This window comes from Rhinopithecus bieti, unplaced genomic scaffold, assembly GCF_001698545.2.
Source record: "Rhinopithecus bieti isolate Rb0 unplaced genomic scaffold, ASM169854v2 scaffold_37987, whole genome shotgun sequence".
NCBI lineage: Eukaryota > Metazoa > Chordata > Mammalia > Primates > Cercopithecidae > Rhinopithecus > Rhinopithecus bieti.
Genome location: NW_016815892.1, coordinates 1,328,907 through 1,348,249, shown reverse-complemented (window position 1 = coordinate 1,348,249; position 19,343 = coordinate 1,328,907). Strand labels below are relative to the sequence as shown.

General features: G+C 41.1%; 1 protein-coding gene across 2 annotated transcripts in view; it reads right to left on the bottom strand.

Annotated features, from left to right (window-relative positions):
• STT3B (STT3 oligosaccharyltransferase complex catalytic subunit B) overlaps positions 1-8,950 on the bottom strand; it is a 109,944-nt gene extending 100,994 nt beyond the window's left edge. The window contains exon 1 of one of the 2 annotated variants that reach the window (XM_017854112.1): positions 7,907-8,950. In XM_017854112.1, coding sequence (XP_017709601.1) covers positions 7,907-8,208 — 302 coding nt within the window. In that variant the 5' untranslated portion in view covers positions 8,209-8,950. Of the gene's footprint in view, positions 1-3,860; positions 3,929-7,906 lie in introns of those variants that run through there. The other variant, XM_017854113.1, reaches the window with a different exon arrangement.
• Positions 8,951-19,343: the final 10,393 nt, after the last annotated feature.

Below are 19,343 nucleotides of genomic sequence, written 5' to 3'. Positions count from 1 at the left end.
AATTTACTTTAATAATAAACCTTCCAGGCTGGGCACGGTGGCTCACGCCTGCAATCTCAGCACTTTGGGAGGCCGATGCAGGCAGATCACGATGTCAGGAGATTGAGACCATCCTTGCTAACAAGATGAAAACCCGTCTCTACTAGAAACACAAAAATTAGCTGGGTACGGTGGTGGGTGCCTGTAGTCCCAGCTACTCAGGAGGCTGAGGCATGAGAATGGCGTGAACCCAGGAGGCGGAGCTTGCAGCGAGCCGAGATCGCATCACTGCACTCCAGCTTGGGCGACAGAGCGAGACTCCATCAAAACAAACAAATAAATATAATAATAATAATAAACCTTCTTAAACAAGGTATAGTCTACAGGTGGTACTGGTATTTTAAGAACAGGCATCAAATGATAAACATGTGGTGCGCATGGTGGTCACAAGTGAGTTTCCAGTTATGATCCTTTTCTCCAACTCCTTATGGCCTGTGTTCTCCTTAAGACAAATTTGGTCAGCAACAAACAATAATTTAAGCTGTGGATATACTAGAATTTTGAAAAATCACACTACACTTATATTAATATTTTTTAACAGTGTGGGCAACAACACAAAATTTTACCTTCAAACACTAGTATTTGCATATATATGTATACCTTATATGTTACAACATTATCTATCTATTGCAGGGGTGGGGGGACAAAGTGAAACAAAGCACCAATATTTAAAGTTCAAAACAATTCATTTGAAGGATTTTATAGGTTGGAGGGGCTGCTAGATATCACTAAAGAATACCATACTGGGGAGAAAAGTCTTTAATTACTTGAGAGTAACTAACAAACCTGTAAGGCATGAAAAAAAAAAAAAACCCCAAAAGAAAATATTATTAAGTTGGTTATCAACTAATCATTAATACTTGAACACACTTTACTCATATCAACAAAATTCCTTTAAATATGTCTTTATGCAGTAACATTTCCCTTTTAATAGGAATGAGCAAACAAGGTAAAAAAGAAGGTTTTAAAACTTACACTGCTAATTTATGGAGATTACAGACAACCAGTACACATAATTTTTTAAATAATCAATTCCAAATAAGTAAAGCTTCACACAAAAGCTCTATTTGTTTCCATATCTAAGCCTGAACTGTCAACATTTACAATACTGTCTATTTAAACTGAGTGGTAGAAAGTAACTTCCCCTCATCTTCTGAAGTAACAATTTCAAACAACTTTTCAAAATATTCCCTTCTACAGCAAACATAGGTGCAAAGAAAATGGAAAAGAATCTAGCCAAGCTATAAATGTATCACCTTTGAAAAAGTATTATCCTTCTGCTCCTTAGCTTCTTAGAAAATAGACAGGTGGCCAACATATACTCTAAAAATCCTGTGGGTTATAGAATTCTGAGTCTACTCTGAAAGTTCAGCTCTCCATCTCCCAATTCCCTTAACTGGCATGGCTTAAGACTTCCAATCTCATTATTATGAACTTTTTACAGACAAAATAAATCTAAATAATAATATTCAGTTGGATTTGATCATCTTTTCCTCTCATTCATTCAGCTACTCTCTTCGAAGTTTCTGAAAATCCCATAGTAATTGAAGGTTAAAAGTCTTAAAACCATCAACTTATCTCTTTGCTCCATCATAACAATCAAAGTAATCAGCTATTATCCAACTAGTAAGCTTAGTTAGCTACAGCCCGGATTGTGAAGAGGTATTTTGATAGACCAGTATTTTAAGACTTAATTTGGGGCACCTGATAAAAAAACATAAATTAAACAGAGGACACTTTTAGTTAAGCTGGCCCTGGAGGCAGAGGGTGTAGTAAGAATAGACTTTGGAGTCAGGCAGACCTGTATCCTTCAATTCTTGTGGGAAATACTGAATTGAATTATCTTCTGTCTACGGAAATAAAAGACATTACCTCATCTCCTCAATTCTAAGATGTCACTGGATTGTAAAACACTGTAAAAACTAAGCATCTCCTCATTTAGAACAAACATTAAAGTTATCCTGCAACATTAAGTTCCACAGAAAGAAAAGAACAGACACAGTTGAGAGTGGTCAATCAGTGCCAATAGTCACAATTTTTTAGAGATTCGTTTGTCTACATGTAACAGTACAATCTTGAACAACACAAAGAGGCATTCACTAATTCATGTACACCTTATATTCCAAAACATGTTTAGATGTTTTTCATTTGAAACTATGAAAGCATTTTTCCAAAGACATAAAATTCTAAATAGTGGTTAGATTTCCTAGCAAGCCTACAAATGCAGATTAATGTGTATTTACCTAAATATGCGAGCCTCTGGGGCAACTGATCCTATCTCCCCCAGCACTAATCCTCACCTCCTAATATATTCCACTTTAAAAACAAACAAAAAACCCTACAGTATTACCACTTTCTATCAATTTCTAAATTCCCGGAAATTACTCCTTGTCAGAAGTAGGTAAGAAGAGGACAACAGGAGCCTTCTCAGAAGAGTTACTGGTTTAAATACAAAAAGCATCCACCAAAATCAGGTAGATAGACGGTTGAAGACAGAGTAGCAGGTTAACCATTTACATGTTTTCCTCTTTCAACAGCATTAATTTGGCCAATATAGTGTATCTGTGGGTCCTATATTATTTGGAAATGTTTTTCTTTTTTCCCATTGCAGGGATTTACAGAAGCCACTTTTGCAATCACACTAAAGCTAAACCATTACCTCTGGATGAAAGATGGCAGAGACAACAGGCTGACCTGTAAAAGTCTTCTAATAATTCAAGGAATTTAGGAGTTTCACATGAATTACACCTAATAAAACCAACATCAACATCAATATCCATCTATCCACTTCAGAGTTTCTTCTGAGACATCAGATTCAGCAAAATCAAGTCATTTAACAGATGTGGAACTAATGCACTGATTTACAATGCACTCAGGTAAGCTGCTAACCAAAACCTGGAATGATGGAATCTGATCCTAACTTCAGTCTGAGGATACTGAAACAGCATTTATATACATATGTTCAAATAATATAGAAAACAAACACTATGCAGAAATAAAACCTCTTTATCATGGCATTGGGGAACAAAGATGGTATTCTTCATATCATAGTAACCAATGTCTGTCTACAAGCAGGATTTAAAAGTAGTAATGATAGGAAGATACGCTAAAGCAAAATATTAATTGTAGAATCTAGTTGGTGAGCGTATATGAGTGTTCACTATAAAATTCAACTTTCTTGTATATTTGTAAATGTTTATAATAGTTTAGCAATAGGTCTGTTGAATTGTGGGGTCTTTATAAGCCAACTGCAGTATTTTCACTCCCTAAGATCATTAAGTTTTAAAAGTAAACTAATTGAGGGGAAAAACATGATTTGGTCACTTGAGAATAATACTAACCTTTCCATCCTTCATTTCTGAGAGCATGTGTGCACAATGAATACTAAGATATAACAATAAACATAAATGTCAACATTTTTTCAAACTTATTGAGAGTACAAAAATTGATTAGGTACAGAAGGGCTAGTTAAGTTAGCCCACATTTATTAACAACTGGGTCAGAGATTATGATGTAAATCCTTATATTGAGTTTCTAGTGTTTATAACCAACGTTGTCTTTATGCAAACTATTCATGGCAGTTAAGGGGCATGTAGTCCTACCCAAGTTAGCCTTTAAGATATGAAAACCCTAAAAGGGGAAGAAAAAGTCCCAAGGGCATTCATGACAGACCCAACTACCCTAGGGACTACACTTCATGAAATCCATGATTACTACCTATGGAAGCCATCACGCTCAACCGAAATGGAAGTAGTACCAATCTTACCATAAATTCATACAATTTAATTGCCAATGAAATCAGTAATCAGTAACAGTAATACCTGGTCTGAAGTGCAGCTGGACTGCTGATGCTAATGATCCCACAGTCAAAGTGACTTTTTAAGATTTGGGGACGTTTGTGTTCTAAAACTGGTTTTGCTACCAATTGGTCCTCTTCAGAACTGAGGTCAACCGCCTCTTTTTTTCATCTGCAAAGTGAAGGAAAACATGGAGACCTCAAAGTACAGGAAGTAGTCCCCAATTTACAACAGCTTATGTTCCAAAGGTTTATCACTCCTTTGAAAACGTATCTATACTAATTAACCAATTTATACCATAGTTTCTTTGGAAAAATTGCATTCTAAGCTCCAACCCTAAATTGCAACTTTCTGCCCAGCAAAAAGGCATCTGCTGCATTTTTGCTAACTATAGCCAAAACCTAAGGCTCAGAGAATTCTCTCTAGGGAGAACCCACTTTATAACCTGCGTTGGCAGGAAAAAAAGACAGCTCTCACATAGGGAACTTCATTGCTTCTATGGGAAAGGCTACCACAATTTAACAAGCTAATGGATAAGGAAAAGGTATCTGGCTATAATAAAGTAAAAGTATTATCAGTTACAATAAAAATATGTAGAAAACACATTTTGCTCCAGATAAAACGGTATAGTTAAGTACTGTTAAAGTGGTTGATTAATCAAATGTTTGGCAAGTACAGAAAACATATTTCCAAACTGCTTCCTCCTATCTGTTCAACTCAGCTGATAAGGGAGGCATTACTAAAGTGAAGTCAAATTGTTACCAAAAATGTTGTTAAATTCTAAAGTGCAGTGTATTTCAATAAATAAATCACACACCACCCCTCACGACAACTGGTAAGATATATAAAATAACTTGGGTGACAAATTTAAAAAACAAGTACAACTCTGTGGTGAGAAGTCACTTTCAGCAGCTACCTTGAGTCTTTTACACAATTTAAGAACTACTGTAAAATTTAAAGAAATAGCTCACAGGGAAAGTAAACCCTTCACTTAAAACGACTTTCAGAAATGAAACCAGTGATAGAGATATGGAAAAAGAGGTCAGGGAAGGTATGAGCAGGCCAGAATAAATTGGTTTGTGGACGCACAGCCTGAGGGTAACATTTAAATATTATTAAAGGTCTGGGTCATTGCTATATGATATGATGGTGATCTGAGCAACTCCCAAACTAGAAACACTAGAGTGTTCACCTACAGACCAGTTGAAGTGTTGCGACTATTAGCAGCTATAGAAGAAAACTAAATATTTAAAAGCCCAAAAAAGCTTTAAAAAGCCCAAAGTAATAATGGCAGGCAATCTACACATCCCCCTCCTTTTAACCTTTTCAGAAAGAATGACTGTAAGAATTAGGTAAGAATGAATGAGATGCCTAACTACTTGAGATCTTCAAAAGACAGAAAAAAAAACAAAAAGTAAACAAGGTACTTTTTTTTTTTTTGTCTGAAACCTGATTCTCTCATTAAGTCACCTGAATTAGACGTTAGATTCATATTGACAAATCTCCATTCATGGTAAGGCATAGGGACATTCCATTATTCTGTAAATCTCCTTACTACTAAGCAGGATTATCTAACATTATGAATATAAACATTTAATTAAGAATAAATGTCAATATTAAAACTATATGCAGAATACCTAAGGTAGCTCTTTAAAATAGAGATATATACTTTCAAATGGTACAAATTTAGCTAAATGATAATGTGTCAGAAATACGTTTTCATATATTAAAAAAAATGAAGCAAAAATATTTTCTTTTTTGAGACGGAATTTCGCTCTTTCTTGCCCAGGCTGGAGTGCAGTGGCGCGATCTCGGCTCACTGCAACCTCCGCCTCCCGGGTTCGATCGATTCTCCTGCCTCAGCCTCCCGAGTAGCTGGGATTACAGGCACCTGCGCCACGCCTGGCTAATTTTCGTATTTTTAGTGGGGGGGAGAGGGGGCTTCACCATGTTGGCCAGGCTGGTCTCGAACTCCTGATCTCAGGTGATCCGCTCGCCTTGGCCTCCCGAAGTGCTGGGATTACAGGTGTGAGCTACTGCGCCCAGCCAAACATATTTTCATGTGCATGAAAAAGAGTTATGCTCTCCAAGTATATTGTTGAAACTGGAAAAAGAAAACTTTTAATTCTTGACTACACTAAAATAAAGTTAAAATTAAAATTAAAAATAAAAAAATTAACCACTTTATCTGTTGAGCAACCCAATAAGGCTTTTCATTACTGCATTACTCAATTTTAGTGGGGATCTTTGGCTGACTTGATGCAGATTTCTAATCTTAAAGAAAAAAGACAAAACTCTCATCATTAGTTGTGAATTTTTCTACAATCTTTAATTTCAGCCCCAGAGTTACTATTAAACAGTACCTAGCCTTCCATTTTTAAAAATGTTACTATGGAAATATTCACAATTTTGTTACCTGAAATGTTTGGTCAACCATGCATTTCTGCTATTTTAATCTGAAAAGAGAACTTTCTCTTTTCATATTGTCCAGTAATTACTAGCTTTCATTTTCTGGTTCCAATTTCATTTTTATCTAATTTGGCTAAGTGTTTCAAAATAAGACCACCTAATATTGTGTCAATAGCCTTCACGAGTATTCTTAGGCTCATAAACAGTCCACAGTAATGTATTTTCTTCTGTGATTGCACGTTAAAAGAAGGTTATTTTTTTTAAACTAGCGTTAGAAAACAAAATCAAAACTTCTAAAATGTAATGAAAACATTTCATGGAAGATTGTCACAGTAATTAACTGATCTAAATTGAATTGCCCATGAGTGGGCCCCTCTGGTGTTCAATAGATGCTGCAGTATCAATTTTTCTCACCTTAACAGCACAACTTAAATCTGGTATATTACTATACAGGTAAGTCACCCCCCGCCCCCGAACATTTATTATCTATATAGTTAGTAACTCTCAAAAAAGAGTCTCTCTCTTTGTATTTCAAATGATAAAACAAATATCCTGAAATTTAATTAGGTCTAACCGTGAGGAAGTAAGATTAACTCAAGGCTGACAGGTCAACAAGATACACCAGTTTAAAAGGCATACTCTCAGGGGGAAAAAATCCTAACTCGAGTTGGGCAAGTTGCGAAAAAAAGTTAAAGCAATCTTCCCATCTAGATAATTCACAGACCAACGTAGTGTCTAAGTTAGCTAGTGCTGTTAAGAGTGGGGTTATGTGCAACTTCGATATTATAATCTAGGACTCCCATCACTGTGGTAGTGTTTGCTCTTATCCACAAACCTTCCTGCAGACCAATAAAGGAATTAATGTAATGCTTTCAGATGTTGTGCATAACACACTAAGGGTGACAGTAGCTAAGAGAGTAAGGATCTTGTTCTAAAAAGCAACCCAAGACGAGAGTGGAACAGTAAGCAGCTGAGTGCACTTAAGAGCTCTGAAAAAAGCCACTCTTCAAAATACCTAATGATAAATAAATAAGAGTAGCTAGCTTTCAGATCACTTTCAGGGATATTATTTCCTTCCCTCCAACACGCCACTCACTCTCCTTTTCCCTTCTCGTATGAGAGCAAAAAAAGAAACAGTAAAAGCGTAAAACTGCCAAGGGTGAGCAGTCGGGGTTCCAGCACATCTGGACCCACCTCCGGCGGCAACAGGGCAGCCCCCTGGCCAATTCCGTCTGAACTAGCAAAAACGCGCCCGCAAACATGAAAGAACGCGAAAGCAGCGGGCGAGGAGGGCGGGGAATCCGCCGAGAGTCCGCGGAGGAGCTGCTACCTGCCGGCTCCTGGCGTGGCGGGTCCGGACTCAGCGACTAAAGCCGGCTGCGAGGGGCTCACCCACACTCCTGGCAGTCGTCGCACTAGCCTGGCCGAGGGTCAAGGTTTCGCTCCCGGACCCCGACGCCCCGCCTCAGGCTGCTCAGGGCAAACTTCGCCCACGGGCAGGGGGCGCGCCCGGAGCTCCCGGACCCGCGCCCGCCTCAGCCAGGACGCGAGAGGGGCTCGGCGGCGTCGTGGGGCCAAGTCGAGGAGAGCCGCGGCGGGCAGAGGAGCGGGTCCCGGTTTCCCGCGGGCCGCGGGCGGGGGAGGGGCGGCGGGGCACTTACCACGGGTCGAACTCGTGGATGATGCTTTCGAAGCGGATGACGGCGAAGAGGCGGGAGCTGAAGCCAGCAAGCCAGGCCAGGAAGAGGATGGTGAAGGAGAGCAGCGACTGCCACCCAGCCGGCTGCGACAGCCCCCCGGACAGCCCCGCGGGGGCCGGCTTCGGCGGCGCCGCGCCGCCAGCCTTGTGCGCGCACTGGGCCCCGGGCCCGTGCCGGCTGTTCCCCAGGGCCATGAGGCCACTCCACGGGGACGAGTTGAGGGACGACTTATGCTTGCTCTCCGGGGCCGAGGGCTCCGCCATGTTGTGCCCCGGCGGCGGGTCTAGCTCTCCTCCTCCGCCGCCGCCGCCGCCGCCTGGTGCGAGGGGTGCTGGGCGGGGACCCGGAGGAGGAGGAGGAGGAGGAGGAAGAAAAAGGAGGAGGAGGGAAGAGCTCTGCGCGCTCCCGCCCTCAGCGCCGCGAGGCCGGGGGACTGGGGGTGGAGGAAGCGGCGGCGGGGAGTCTCCGCCTCAGCAGCGGCCGCGAACGCCGCTCTCTCAACCCAGATGGCCCCTGCGCCCCACTAGCCATCCGTATCCCCAGTGCAGCTGCGGCGGCGGCGAAAGCCGACGGGACGAGGGCGCCAGAGAAGCAGCAGCAGACGGAGGCGGCACCACGGCTCTAAGAAGCAATGACATTCCCTCTCTCGCCCGCCGCCCGCCCAGCCGAGAGGAGCAGGGGAGGAGCCCCCTGGAGTCCGGGCGGAGCTCAAGCAACCTCTGACTCCGCCCCCGGCCCAACAGGAACTGGCCCCTCCGCCTGTCACAAAGCGACAGGTCCGTTAGGGGGCGGGCCCAGAACCGCGGCGCCCACCAATAGGGGCGCGAGCTAGGGCGGTGCTCGACCCAACCGTCTCCCCCTTCCCCTCCCCCTCCCGGCCTCGCGCCCATTCGCCCGGAGCGGCCGAGCTGCGCGGCTACGGCTTCATTGTCAGTTGAAAGACGCGGTTTCGCGCGCCTCTGCGGTCGGCGAGGAAGGGTACTAGGCGGCTCCGCTAGGTTCATGGAGCAGAGCTGGGCCGAGGGGCGGGAACTACGGAGCAGCCTCGGTCAAACTCGGCTTAAAGGAGGCTAAGAGCGCCGCACCGACCAGCAGGACGCTCGCGGGCTCTCCGCGGTCGTGACTTTTAACCCGCTTTGCGCGGAGCCCCCACCACGTGACGGACGCGCAGGCGCATTACCATAGCCCTCGGCGCGTGGGTCTGGCCGAGGGGCTCTGCCGCCCGCGGCGCTCCTTGCCTGGCGCTGCGAGTGAGCCCGCGGTGGCAGTGATATGGCCTGCCCTGCACCCTGTACTCCACGTCCCGCCTCCGGCTTCTGCGGCCGCGGGAATCCGAGAATGTGAGCGAAGACAAGTTTTCCGACACCGGAAACTGGTTGGAGCCGGCAAGCGCGCCCCTAGCTCCGGCAGGCAAAATGCGACCTTCTGTCGCCCTTTGTCGTTTGTACTCCGTATTGCAAAAGAACTGTGTGTTCACTGGAAATATGGGAAAATGCAGAAATGCAGTAACGGATGCATACATTCCGTCGAATGAGTGAAACTAACTTAACGGACGTTAAGCTGTTTCCAGTTCTCACTTTACTAAATAACAGAACGAAGATTCTCGTGCACGAATTTCTGCACGTCTACCTTGTATTTTTATACCTTCCATTCCTTTCCCCACGTCCCTCCTCATCCGCTAAAATAAAGTATTACCAGATAAACTGAGGGCAAAATGAGCTTAAACTAAGTGAGGTAGTGGGGAGACTTGAATTGCTCTGATATAAACCCCATGGAAAGTACGGAGCTTTCGGCGTAATCGGTGCTCAGTAAATACTTGTTCATGTCAATTCACAGCTAATTGTACATTTTATTAGGTAAGTAACTCTGGATATTAACGGGCATATTAGTGTAAAACTATAAAGGCCCTGAATTATTTTCTTAGGTGATTCAGATTTTTCTCTTTAAACTACAAATCGTGTTTCAATATTAATAGAGGTCTTTTCAAAATGTTAGATAAGTGAACTAGTTATTTTGAGGTAGCTCTTTGAAAGTAAGGCAACTCCAGCTACCCTTTTAACCTGCTAAGTGGTTACGTTTTGTCTTGTTTCCTTAAAAAAACCGTAAATAGTCTTATTAAGGAAAGAATGAAAAGGTTTCCAGAAATAGATTTTCCCACCAACAATTTAATAGTCGACATTTATTGAACATCTACATTTTAAGGAGAATTAGGATAAAATATTAACTGCCTCTGTTACACAGAGAAGGAGGACATGCTTTTCCTTGTAGCCCAAACGGTGATGCTGAAATGACAGCAAAGGATTTTTGTCTGTGTTCCCTGAACCCAAGTTTTATCAGCCTGAAATAAAATTTGTGTTTTAATTTGTTTGGATATTTCTATTTTATTGTCTTTGTGTATCTATTCCCTATTAAGTTCTACGTTATCTTCTTTTGCTTCCTGTTTTGGCTGTTTAATGGCCATAGGCCTGGTCTGAAAAGTGACAAGGCTTAGTTCTAGCCTAAGTCTTCAAGGCTAAGTTCTAGTCTATGGTTGCTTACTAGTCATGTAGCATTGGACATGTCTCCTGCATGGGTTGCCCTTTCTGCTGTTAAAGTCAGTTGTTAATATTAAAAAAGATAGCTTATCTGAAAGCATTTTAGGAAATTGCTAAGGAACGTGCAAATACAAGGTAGTGGTAAAGGTAAAAAATATGAAAACCCTTTGATTTTTGATCTTCATTTATTAACTCATTCATTCAGCAAGTATATATTGAACTCCTTTATGCCAACCACTGTGAGTGAACTGGGATGCATTGGGATTCAGCTAGGAACAGGAGAGACATGGCTCCTACTCTCACAGAGTTCACCAGCCAGCCCTAGGAAGGGAGGTATTAACCAAATCATCACATGGTTCAGGACCAAAATGCAGGGTGACAAACACTGGAAGACAGGCACGTGGGGAATTTGATCTACATGAGAAGGATGACAAACATTACCCTGAGGAAGCAGCACTGGGGGTGATGATGAATGGACTAGGAGAAGGATAATGGAACACGTTATGTAGACAGAGAAACACATGCAAAGGCTTCTCAGTGGGATGGGAGGCATACAAGGAACCCAGAAAAGTGGCTGGAACACAGACAGTGGGACAAGGTGGAGTAGGAGTCAAAGGAATGGTCAGATAGTGTAGGTCCTTTTAAGAGGTGTTTTTTGCTTCATTTTAACTTCAGAATATTGAGAAGCCATAAAGGGTTTTAAGCAGCATGTGGTGTATTTGAGATAGAGGGAGAGAGTTGATCAGATGTGTGTTTTGAAAAGATTACTAAGGCTGCAATGTGAAAAGCATTTTGGAGAGGAGACCAGTAAGAGATCTCATATCTACCTGAGAATTCGGAGGTTACTTTTGTGAGGTATATGCTATTGTGGAACCACTAGAGAACCCATAAAAATAAATTGCAGCATTGTGAATTCTCAATTTCTAGCCTATCAACGTGGAAAAATGGTTTACAGTTTGTGCAAGAAGCTTGAATGTGTTTGCCTCTTTGCACTTGAGGTTCTTAATCCTGCTAGGTGCTTGTAACATCCTCCTGAGTTCAAATCTCTCAGGAGTCAGATAGTCAGACACTGTGCGTGCAACATGATGAGCAGAGTGGTGTGGAATCAGAGGCCCAGCTTCCAGGGGAAGGGAGTATTTGAGCTGAAACTTGAGGGATGAGCAGAAGTTCACAAGACACACCAGGAAGAGGGATAGGGGATTCCAAAAAGGAACAAGGAAGTCCTTCAAATTAATACACAAAGTTTAATATTAATGAAGGTGCATTGGGAGATGAACCTGAAAGAGAGCTAAGAACCAGATTATCAAGGACTTGTCTGCCTGGTAAAGGAGTTTAAATATTCTGTAAGCAGCTGGGACTCATTGAAACATTTTGAACAACAATAACATGATCAGACTTGGCTGATGGAAGGAAAAAAAATGACAGTAGTATGAAAGATGTACTAGAAAGGGTGAGAGTAGAAGGAGATAAATAAGGAAGCATTTACAGAAGTTTAAGCAAGAGAATTAGGTACGAAAACTGGGACAGACAGTAGGGCCCAGAGAGGAAAGGACAGATAGGAGAGGTATCAAGAGGGTAGAGTCCAGAAATTGGTGATTGGGGTAAAATAAAAGTAGGGTGTAGGACAAATCTGGAGTTTCTGGTTTGGTTATTTGGATGGAAAGTGATGTCTCAGAAATACGGAGCAAAGGACAAGCAACAGATTTGGAGGGAAGAGGATCAAATCAGCTTCGGACATGTGATGTTTTAGGTCCCTGTAGGACACCCAAGGGTAACAGACCCTTAAAGAGATGTGATGCTCAGGAGGAAGGGTTTTCTGGGAATAAAGGCTTGGGACTCCATGGCTATGGGTGAAATTTTGCTGGAATCAAAGTTATAGACAAGGAGCGAAGGGTTGAGGATAGAGCCCTAAGGACCTCCCAAATTTTGATGTGCCTATAGGAAGCCCAAGATAGAGCAATCAAAGAGAAAAAAGCACCAGCAGAGAGAGTGATGTCCCAGCAGTGAAGAAAGGGAAATAAAGTGAAATCAGAAGTAACACAAGGTACAGAGAAAGGGAGTGTGACACAGCTGAAAAGTGTACCTTTCTTTTGGCAACCAGGAGTTCACCAATTACTTTAGCAAGGTCAATTTTAGTGGAGTCATAGGGGCAGAAACCAGATGGCAGCAGGTGAGAAGGGATCAGTGGCAAGAGATGTGCAGGCAGGGAATGTATACCACCTTTTCTAAAAGTCTGGTTTCAAAAGCACAGACAGAATCACCAAATCAGACCAAAAAAAAAAAAAAAAAATTATGATCTGCAGTCCCTAGCATTTCTCACAGTGATCAAGAAAAGATTTAAGTGCCTGTAATGTGTCCCAGGAATGACACAGGTCGGAGAGTTGGTTTCATTCTTCCTAGAGAAACACAAACAACATGACATCTACGCTTGTACCAGACACACCACACTAGGGGTTGCCACAGTCTGTCACATAATTGACATTTGCAAATATCTAGAGCAGAGATGCACTGTCACATTTTATCTTTATTTGCTACCATTGAAACAACACCACACCCTAGTCTTAAGATTCTAGATCACATATAGCAAATTAATTTTCTATTTTAGTACTTCTGAAAATTCACATTTCTATGCCCACTATCTCATGATTTTCATAAAAGGACATTGTAACAGTGAGGCAAGCATTTGATTTCAAAAAGGGCCAAAGGATAATGCCTTAAATAAATAGAAGTTTATTTTCTCTCATGAAGTGAAATCCAGAGAAAGGTGGTTGCTGGTATGAAGTCACTTGCTCAACAAAGCTTTCCACTTTTTCTGTCTTTATACTCTTTGCTGGATTCTTGGATGTCATTTTCACCCCCTTTTATGCTGTCCTTTGCATTGCATAGCAGAAGCTGAGGAGTACTTTTCCCACATTCTTTTCTCATATGACTCCATGTTACTTTGTCAGTGAGGGGAGCTCAGTCGACAAAAAAGACAGGATTTCAGATAGAAAAGAAAGAATGGACAAATGTGAGATTTACACATATTTTTGGCTGGTGTGAGAACCACTTACATAATTGTCATTGACTAAGACAATTTTGGGGAGCTTTTTGGAGATTATTGAGAACTGGAGCAGTTTCCTAGAGAACTTCTGAGAGCTCCCTGCTTTAGTCCTTCAGGCTAAAGTTTTCAAAGTCTTCTTCATTGACCTTGACCTTCAGGCAACAACTTCCCTTATTTTTATTCCCTATGGTCTTTCAACATTAGGGTAAGTAATCATTCTTGATTAAACCTTTTATTCCTCAAGTACCTAGAGTATCTCTGTTTTCCTGATTGAACCTAGTAATACACTTTCAGTTCACTTAGTGTATTGGTTTTCACTCTTGATTATTGCCTCACTATTGTAAGATAGCTGCTGCAGTCCCAGACATCACATCAGCACTTGAAGCAGAAGGTTAGGAGACAGGAAGATGCCAATCACATGTGTCTTCCTTTTTTAAGAAAAACATTTTCCCAGAAATTATTTTAGCACACTTTCTCTTAGATCATATTGGCACCACCACCTCTCATGACCATATTGACTTTATATTGCTCTAAGTTTACAGCTTCATTTCTTTAGGCATGCCTGATTTTCCTGAGAGCACAAGCAAAAGTCCTGAAATTGGTTTCCAGTGGCTCTGACTAGTCTGTCTTAGATCATGTGCCAATTCCTGTTTTTTACTTTGGGACGGAGTCTCAGCCTGTCTCCCAGGCTGGAGTGCAATGACATGATCTCAGCTCACTGCAACCGCTGCTTCCCAGATTCAAGCAATTCTCCCGCCTCAGCCTCCCGAGTAGCTGGGATTACAGGCACCCACCACCACATCGGGCTAATTTTTGTATTTTTAGTAGAGAAGGATTTTGTCATATTGGCCAGGCTGATCTTGAACTCCTGACCTCAGGTGATCTGTCCACTTTGGCTTCCCAAAGTGCTGAGATTACAGGCGTGAGCCACCACACCCGACCTGTACACTGACGCCTGACCAAGTGCCTTTACCAAGAGAATAAGAAACACTCATTGGTTTAAGCCATCCTGGAGAGGATGCACCATAATTAATTCAACCACTAGTGGCTGTTTGGGCTTTTACTGGTCTTGTGCTATTACAAATAAGGCTGTAATTAATAAATTTATGCAGAAGGAATTTTGCCTAAGTGGAATTACCGTAAGGAAAATTTGGTATAGGTATGTCCATTTGTAATTTCAATAGATAAGTTGTTCTCAGTAAGGAGTTGTACCAATTGCATTCCCACAATGTGTGAGAAGCCCATTTCTGAGGGCTCACCAACTGAGTGTGTTAACAAACTGTTGGCTTTTTGCCAACAAATGAGGTACAAACTGGTAGTTTTAATTTGCATTTCCTTTATGCGTAAGGCTAAAGGTACTTATTTAATATTTAAGACAGTCTTTTCACATCCTCAATGAGGCAGAATTGCCATTACTGATTGTATATTCTTAAGCATAATTATTGGAAGAGTATGCTCCTATGTTATGGAAACCATTAACATGTATAGTTTTATTTGCTAGTTGCTCAGAAAATGAGGTCATCTGTATTAAATTCACGCAAATCCGTTCTTGCAAAATAAAAACTCTTCTACTGTTCAATTTAGCATATCCCCTAGATTATCTATTCTAGATCATGTACTTCCTGAAAGTATCTTTGAAGCAATGAAGCAATTTTTAATGATGTATTAAGAAATTCAGATAGAATTTTTTTAAGATAAAGTAATTGCTAGCAAACACCCCCCGATGGAAACGGAATTGTTTTATTTAGTTGTAATGTCATTACATTGTGTGCCTTCCTGATGTATAACTAAACTGTCCACTTTTTCCTGAGAGTTTTATAGAAGTAGATGAATAAATAGGTAACTTCAGCAAATGTTTTCTTTCAATGCAGTTTAACTACAATTAGAGTGCTTCAGATATAATACCATCACCTATGCCCATGGATTTGTGTTCGTATTTTTAAAAATTTAATCCAAGCAATCACAGAATCAGTATCTGCACTATATTTTTAAGAGAATTTATTGTTATCTTCTTATGTGGTTGACCATAAAATAAGTCGGTGAAGTTCCAAACAGAAACCTGTAAAACAAAGATTTCAACCTATAGGTGTCAAGAAAACAGAAAATTTGAAATAGGGACTCTCTCTGGCTTAACAAGAGAACTTAATATGTTGAGCTTCAGAATTACACATTTTTAAAAATTCCTCTACTTGTTATTGTTGTAAATTGTTGATATCTCAAATGTTTAATTTTAAATTTGGTTACAATAAATTTTATACTGAAGAAATGTATTCCACTTAATAATTACACAGAATAAATTCATTTACTGAGGAATTAGAAGGGATTTTGTTGGTTATTAAATTAGTGACACAATAAAGAATGGAAGTTGCATTAGCTAGAAGTCATAACAAAGAAAAACACATTATAATTTTAAGAATAAAAACAAAACTAAAAGGAGCTGAAGGGACCTACTTAATACATAATTTAAACGTCTAAAGCATTGGACATGCATATGATTGGGGTGTTATTTCTACTTCTGATTGTGGGGGTTTCTTAGGCCCTTTGAGTTTTCAAAGAACAGAGTTATATTTGGGTCACTGGGTAATGGAGTTTATTTAAAAGGATACACAGAGGAGTAACAGACAGATATCATTGCAGCTGTACAGCCATACATCATAGAAAACGGGAATTTATTGCATACAGCAGTTCTGGTGGCTCAACAAAACTCTACTAAGCCAGCAGCATGACCTGTCATCTTCCCTGCACTCAGCAGCTCCCTACCCCACACCCTGTCCAAACACTTTCTCCAGTGTTCTGCCTTGGTTTCCTTTGTGACTGGCTCTCCTCCCCTAACTCACTCACTAGTGTTCTCCTAGACTCTTAACATAGACTTCCCTCTGGCTCCTACTGCTCTTATTCTGCCAAGAGAATAAGAAACACTCATTGGTTTAAGCCATCCTGGAGTTGAACGGAGTTATATTTGGGTCACTTACTGATTGCCCCCTCTTGAATATCTCTCTGCTTCTCATGAAATCTTTGTGCATCTGTCTTAGATAAGTTTCTTCAGAAGCAGAGCCAGAACTTCTGTGTGATTTGTTAAGGTGAGTTATTAAGGGTTCTCAGGAAACATCAGTGGGGGAGGGAGAAGGTTAACGAGCCAAGCAACGATGCAATCGCAGGCAAAGACCATGGAGAGTCCTTTAGTTTCATCCCAGACTAACACCTCTCAGTCACTGACTAATTGAGGAGATGCATGAGCTTCTAGGCACTTCCAGCTTTCTGGTCATTGGGAAGAAAAGCTCCAGGGAAGGGTACACACAAATGCTTGTGTAATCTGAGGATCTTGGATATGGATGGAACACTGCTTCAGCATTCCTCTCAAATGCAAGTATGACTCAGATTGGAGCTCCCAAGGAGAGAAGATGTGGTTGGGTCAAGAAGTTACCCTCCAGTATAGGGTTCTCTTATTAGGTTGTTATACAGGGTCACTCACTCTATAGGCTAGGAGACATTGGCAGACTTTCAGATCAGGCTAATTTCTCTGGCCTTGTCAGTTGTGGCTAGGGTAATAGGGCCACACGCTGCAATATATGGTCACTTATGTACAATAAGCCTCCAATAGGGGGCTGTGGCTCCGACATCATGCTGAAGCCTCTTAGAAAAGAGCACAGTAACTGGCCTGCATCTTGTCTAGGCTGTTCCTAGACTAGTTTGTTTGCACCTAGATATATACTTGTTACCTTGGTTTTTTGGGGGTGCGAGAGGTTCAAGTGTGTCTTGAAAGTAGCCACCCTCACGCCTGTAATCCTAGCACTTTGGGAGCCCGAGGTGGGTGGATTGCCTGAGTTCAGGAGTTCGAGACCAGCTGGGCAACATAGTGAAACCCCGTCTCTTCTAAAATACAAAAGAAATTAGTTGAGTATGGTGGTGTGCACCTGTAGTCCCAGCTACTTGGGAGACTGAGGCAGGAGAATTGCTTGAACTTGGGAGGGGGAGGTTGCAGTGAGCTGAGATGACGCCACTGCACTCCAGCCTGGGCGACAGAACGAGACTCCATCTCTCCAAAAAAAAAAAAAAAAGAAAGAAAGAAAGTAGCCACCAACACTTTTGTTTTGCATAATGAAGAACATACCTTATTATCATTTTTATTAGTTGTTATCATATTCTTTTAAATTCATACCTTTTAAATTTTCCCCTAAACTTTATTTTAAAATGTATTTTGAATTTAAATAGCTTTTGGGGTACAAGTGGTTTTTGGTTACATAGATGAATTGTATAGTGGTGGAGTCTAAAATTTAGTGCACTATCACCCAAGTAGTGTACCTTGTACTCAAAATATAGTTTTTTTTTAATCTCTTACCCCCCTCTCACCTTTCCTCTTTCGGAGTCTCCAAAGCCCATTATATTACTCTGCGTGCCTTGTGTACATAGCTTAGCTCCCACTTACAAGTGAGAAAATACAATATTTGGTTTTCCATTCCTTATTTGCTTCACTTAGAATAATGGCCTCCAGCTCCATCCAAGCTGCTTCAAAAGACAGTATTTCATTCTTTTTTTTTTTTTATGGCTGAGTAATATTCCATTGTGTCCACGTACCATATTTTCTTTATCCACTCATTAGTCAATGGGCACTTAGGTTAGTCACCAACTCTTGATCTCAGATTTAATTTTTTTAAATGAATGTTACAGTAATTATTGTTCATGTAAGGGAAAGGGAACCAGTGCTTGATAGTTTCTCATTTAATTAATTTTTTACTACCATATTTCACAAGAGTACAGTAATGCTTACATCATAAATTCTTGGGGTGCTTCCTAAAATGCTGCTTTTGGGCCATCTGCTTAGTATGTCTGGGTGTACCCTAAGTACTCTGCATTTTCAGTCAGGATTCCAGATATTTTTCTCAAACTAATGTCAAAGTTTAAGAACCACTGCTTTACAAAGTACGAATTATCGTCTTCAGTTTACTGTGAAGGAAATCAAAGCATTAAAAGACTAAAATATTTACCTGAGGTTACAAAACTAACACCAAAAGTGTCTCAAAGTTGTTTCTCTTAAAAGGAAGTTTCCACTGATGCATTGTTTGCAATATGAAAGTTCACTTGTTTACGAAAATGTTTGCTATCATCTTGAAGCAAATTTCAAGGTGTCTATGACTACATAGTGTCTGTATCTATCATCTCATTTAGTCTAAGTGCAGCTTCCCAGTTGTGTGACTACAAAATCATAATTTGAGTACTTCTACATTACTGCTAGAAGGAAGGACTTGAGTGCAAAGGCAGCAGCTGAGCGAATCTGTAAAATTTAAGGTGAAGGAATTGGTAGAAGAATACTATCAAGTGATTGAACTGGTGGTTCAGCAATTTTGTTCCAGACAGACAGTGTATGTTTGGTTAAGTGCTGAGAGGGTTCAGCACATCATACATATTCCGTCAGGGCCAATATTGCTGTCCTATATGTAGGATAACCTGAGCATGTACAGGGAATCTTGGAGTGTTGCTTTTGATCCAGGTGAGAATGCAGGAATAGGATGGGGCTGAAGGTCGGTCATATCTGACGTATAATGTAGAGCTTGCATGTCTGGACCTGGTTGTATAGAGAAATGGCCATGTTTCTCCATAAAGTATGAATTGAAACATTGGGTAAAGTCATAGCAGTTCTTCACCTCCAAATCCAAAGGTTGGCCTGCTTGCAAAAAGGTGACGCATAGTCCATAAAAATCTAATTTTCTTGTGTATTTTTGCCCATAAGTCATTCTTCTATGGGAAAGAATTTAGAGATACCTTATGTAACAGGATCTGATGTTCATCCTTGCCTTATCTGAAGCCAGAATCTGCGTTCCTT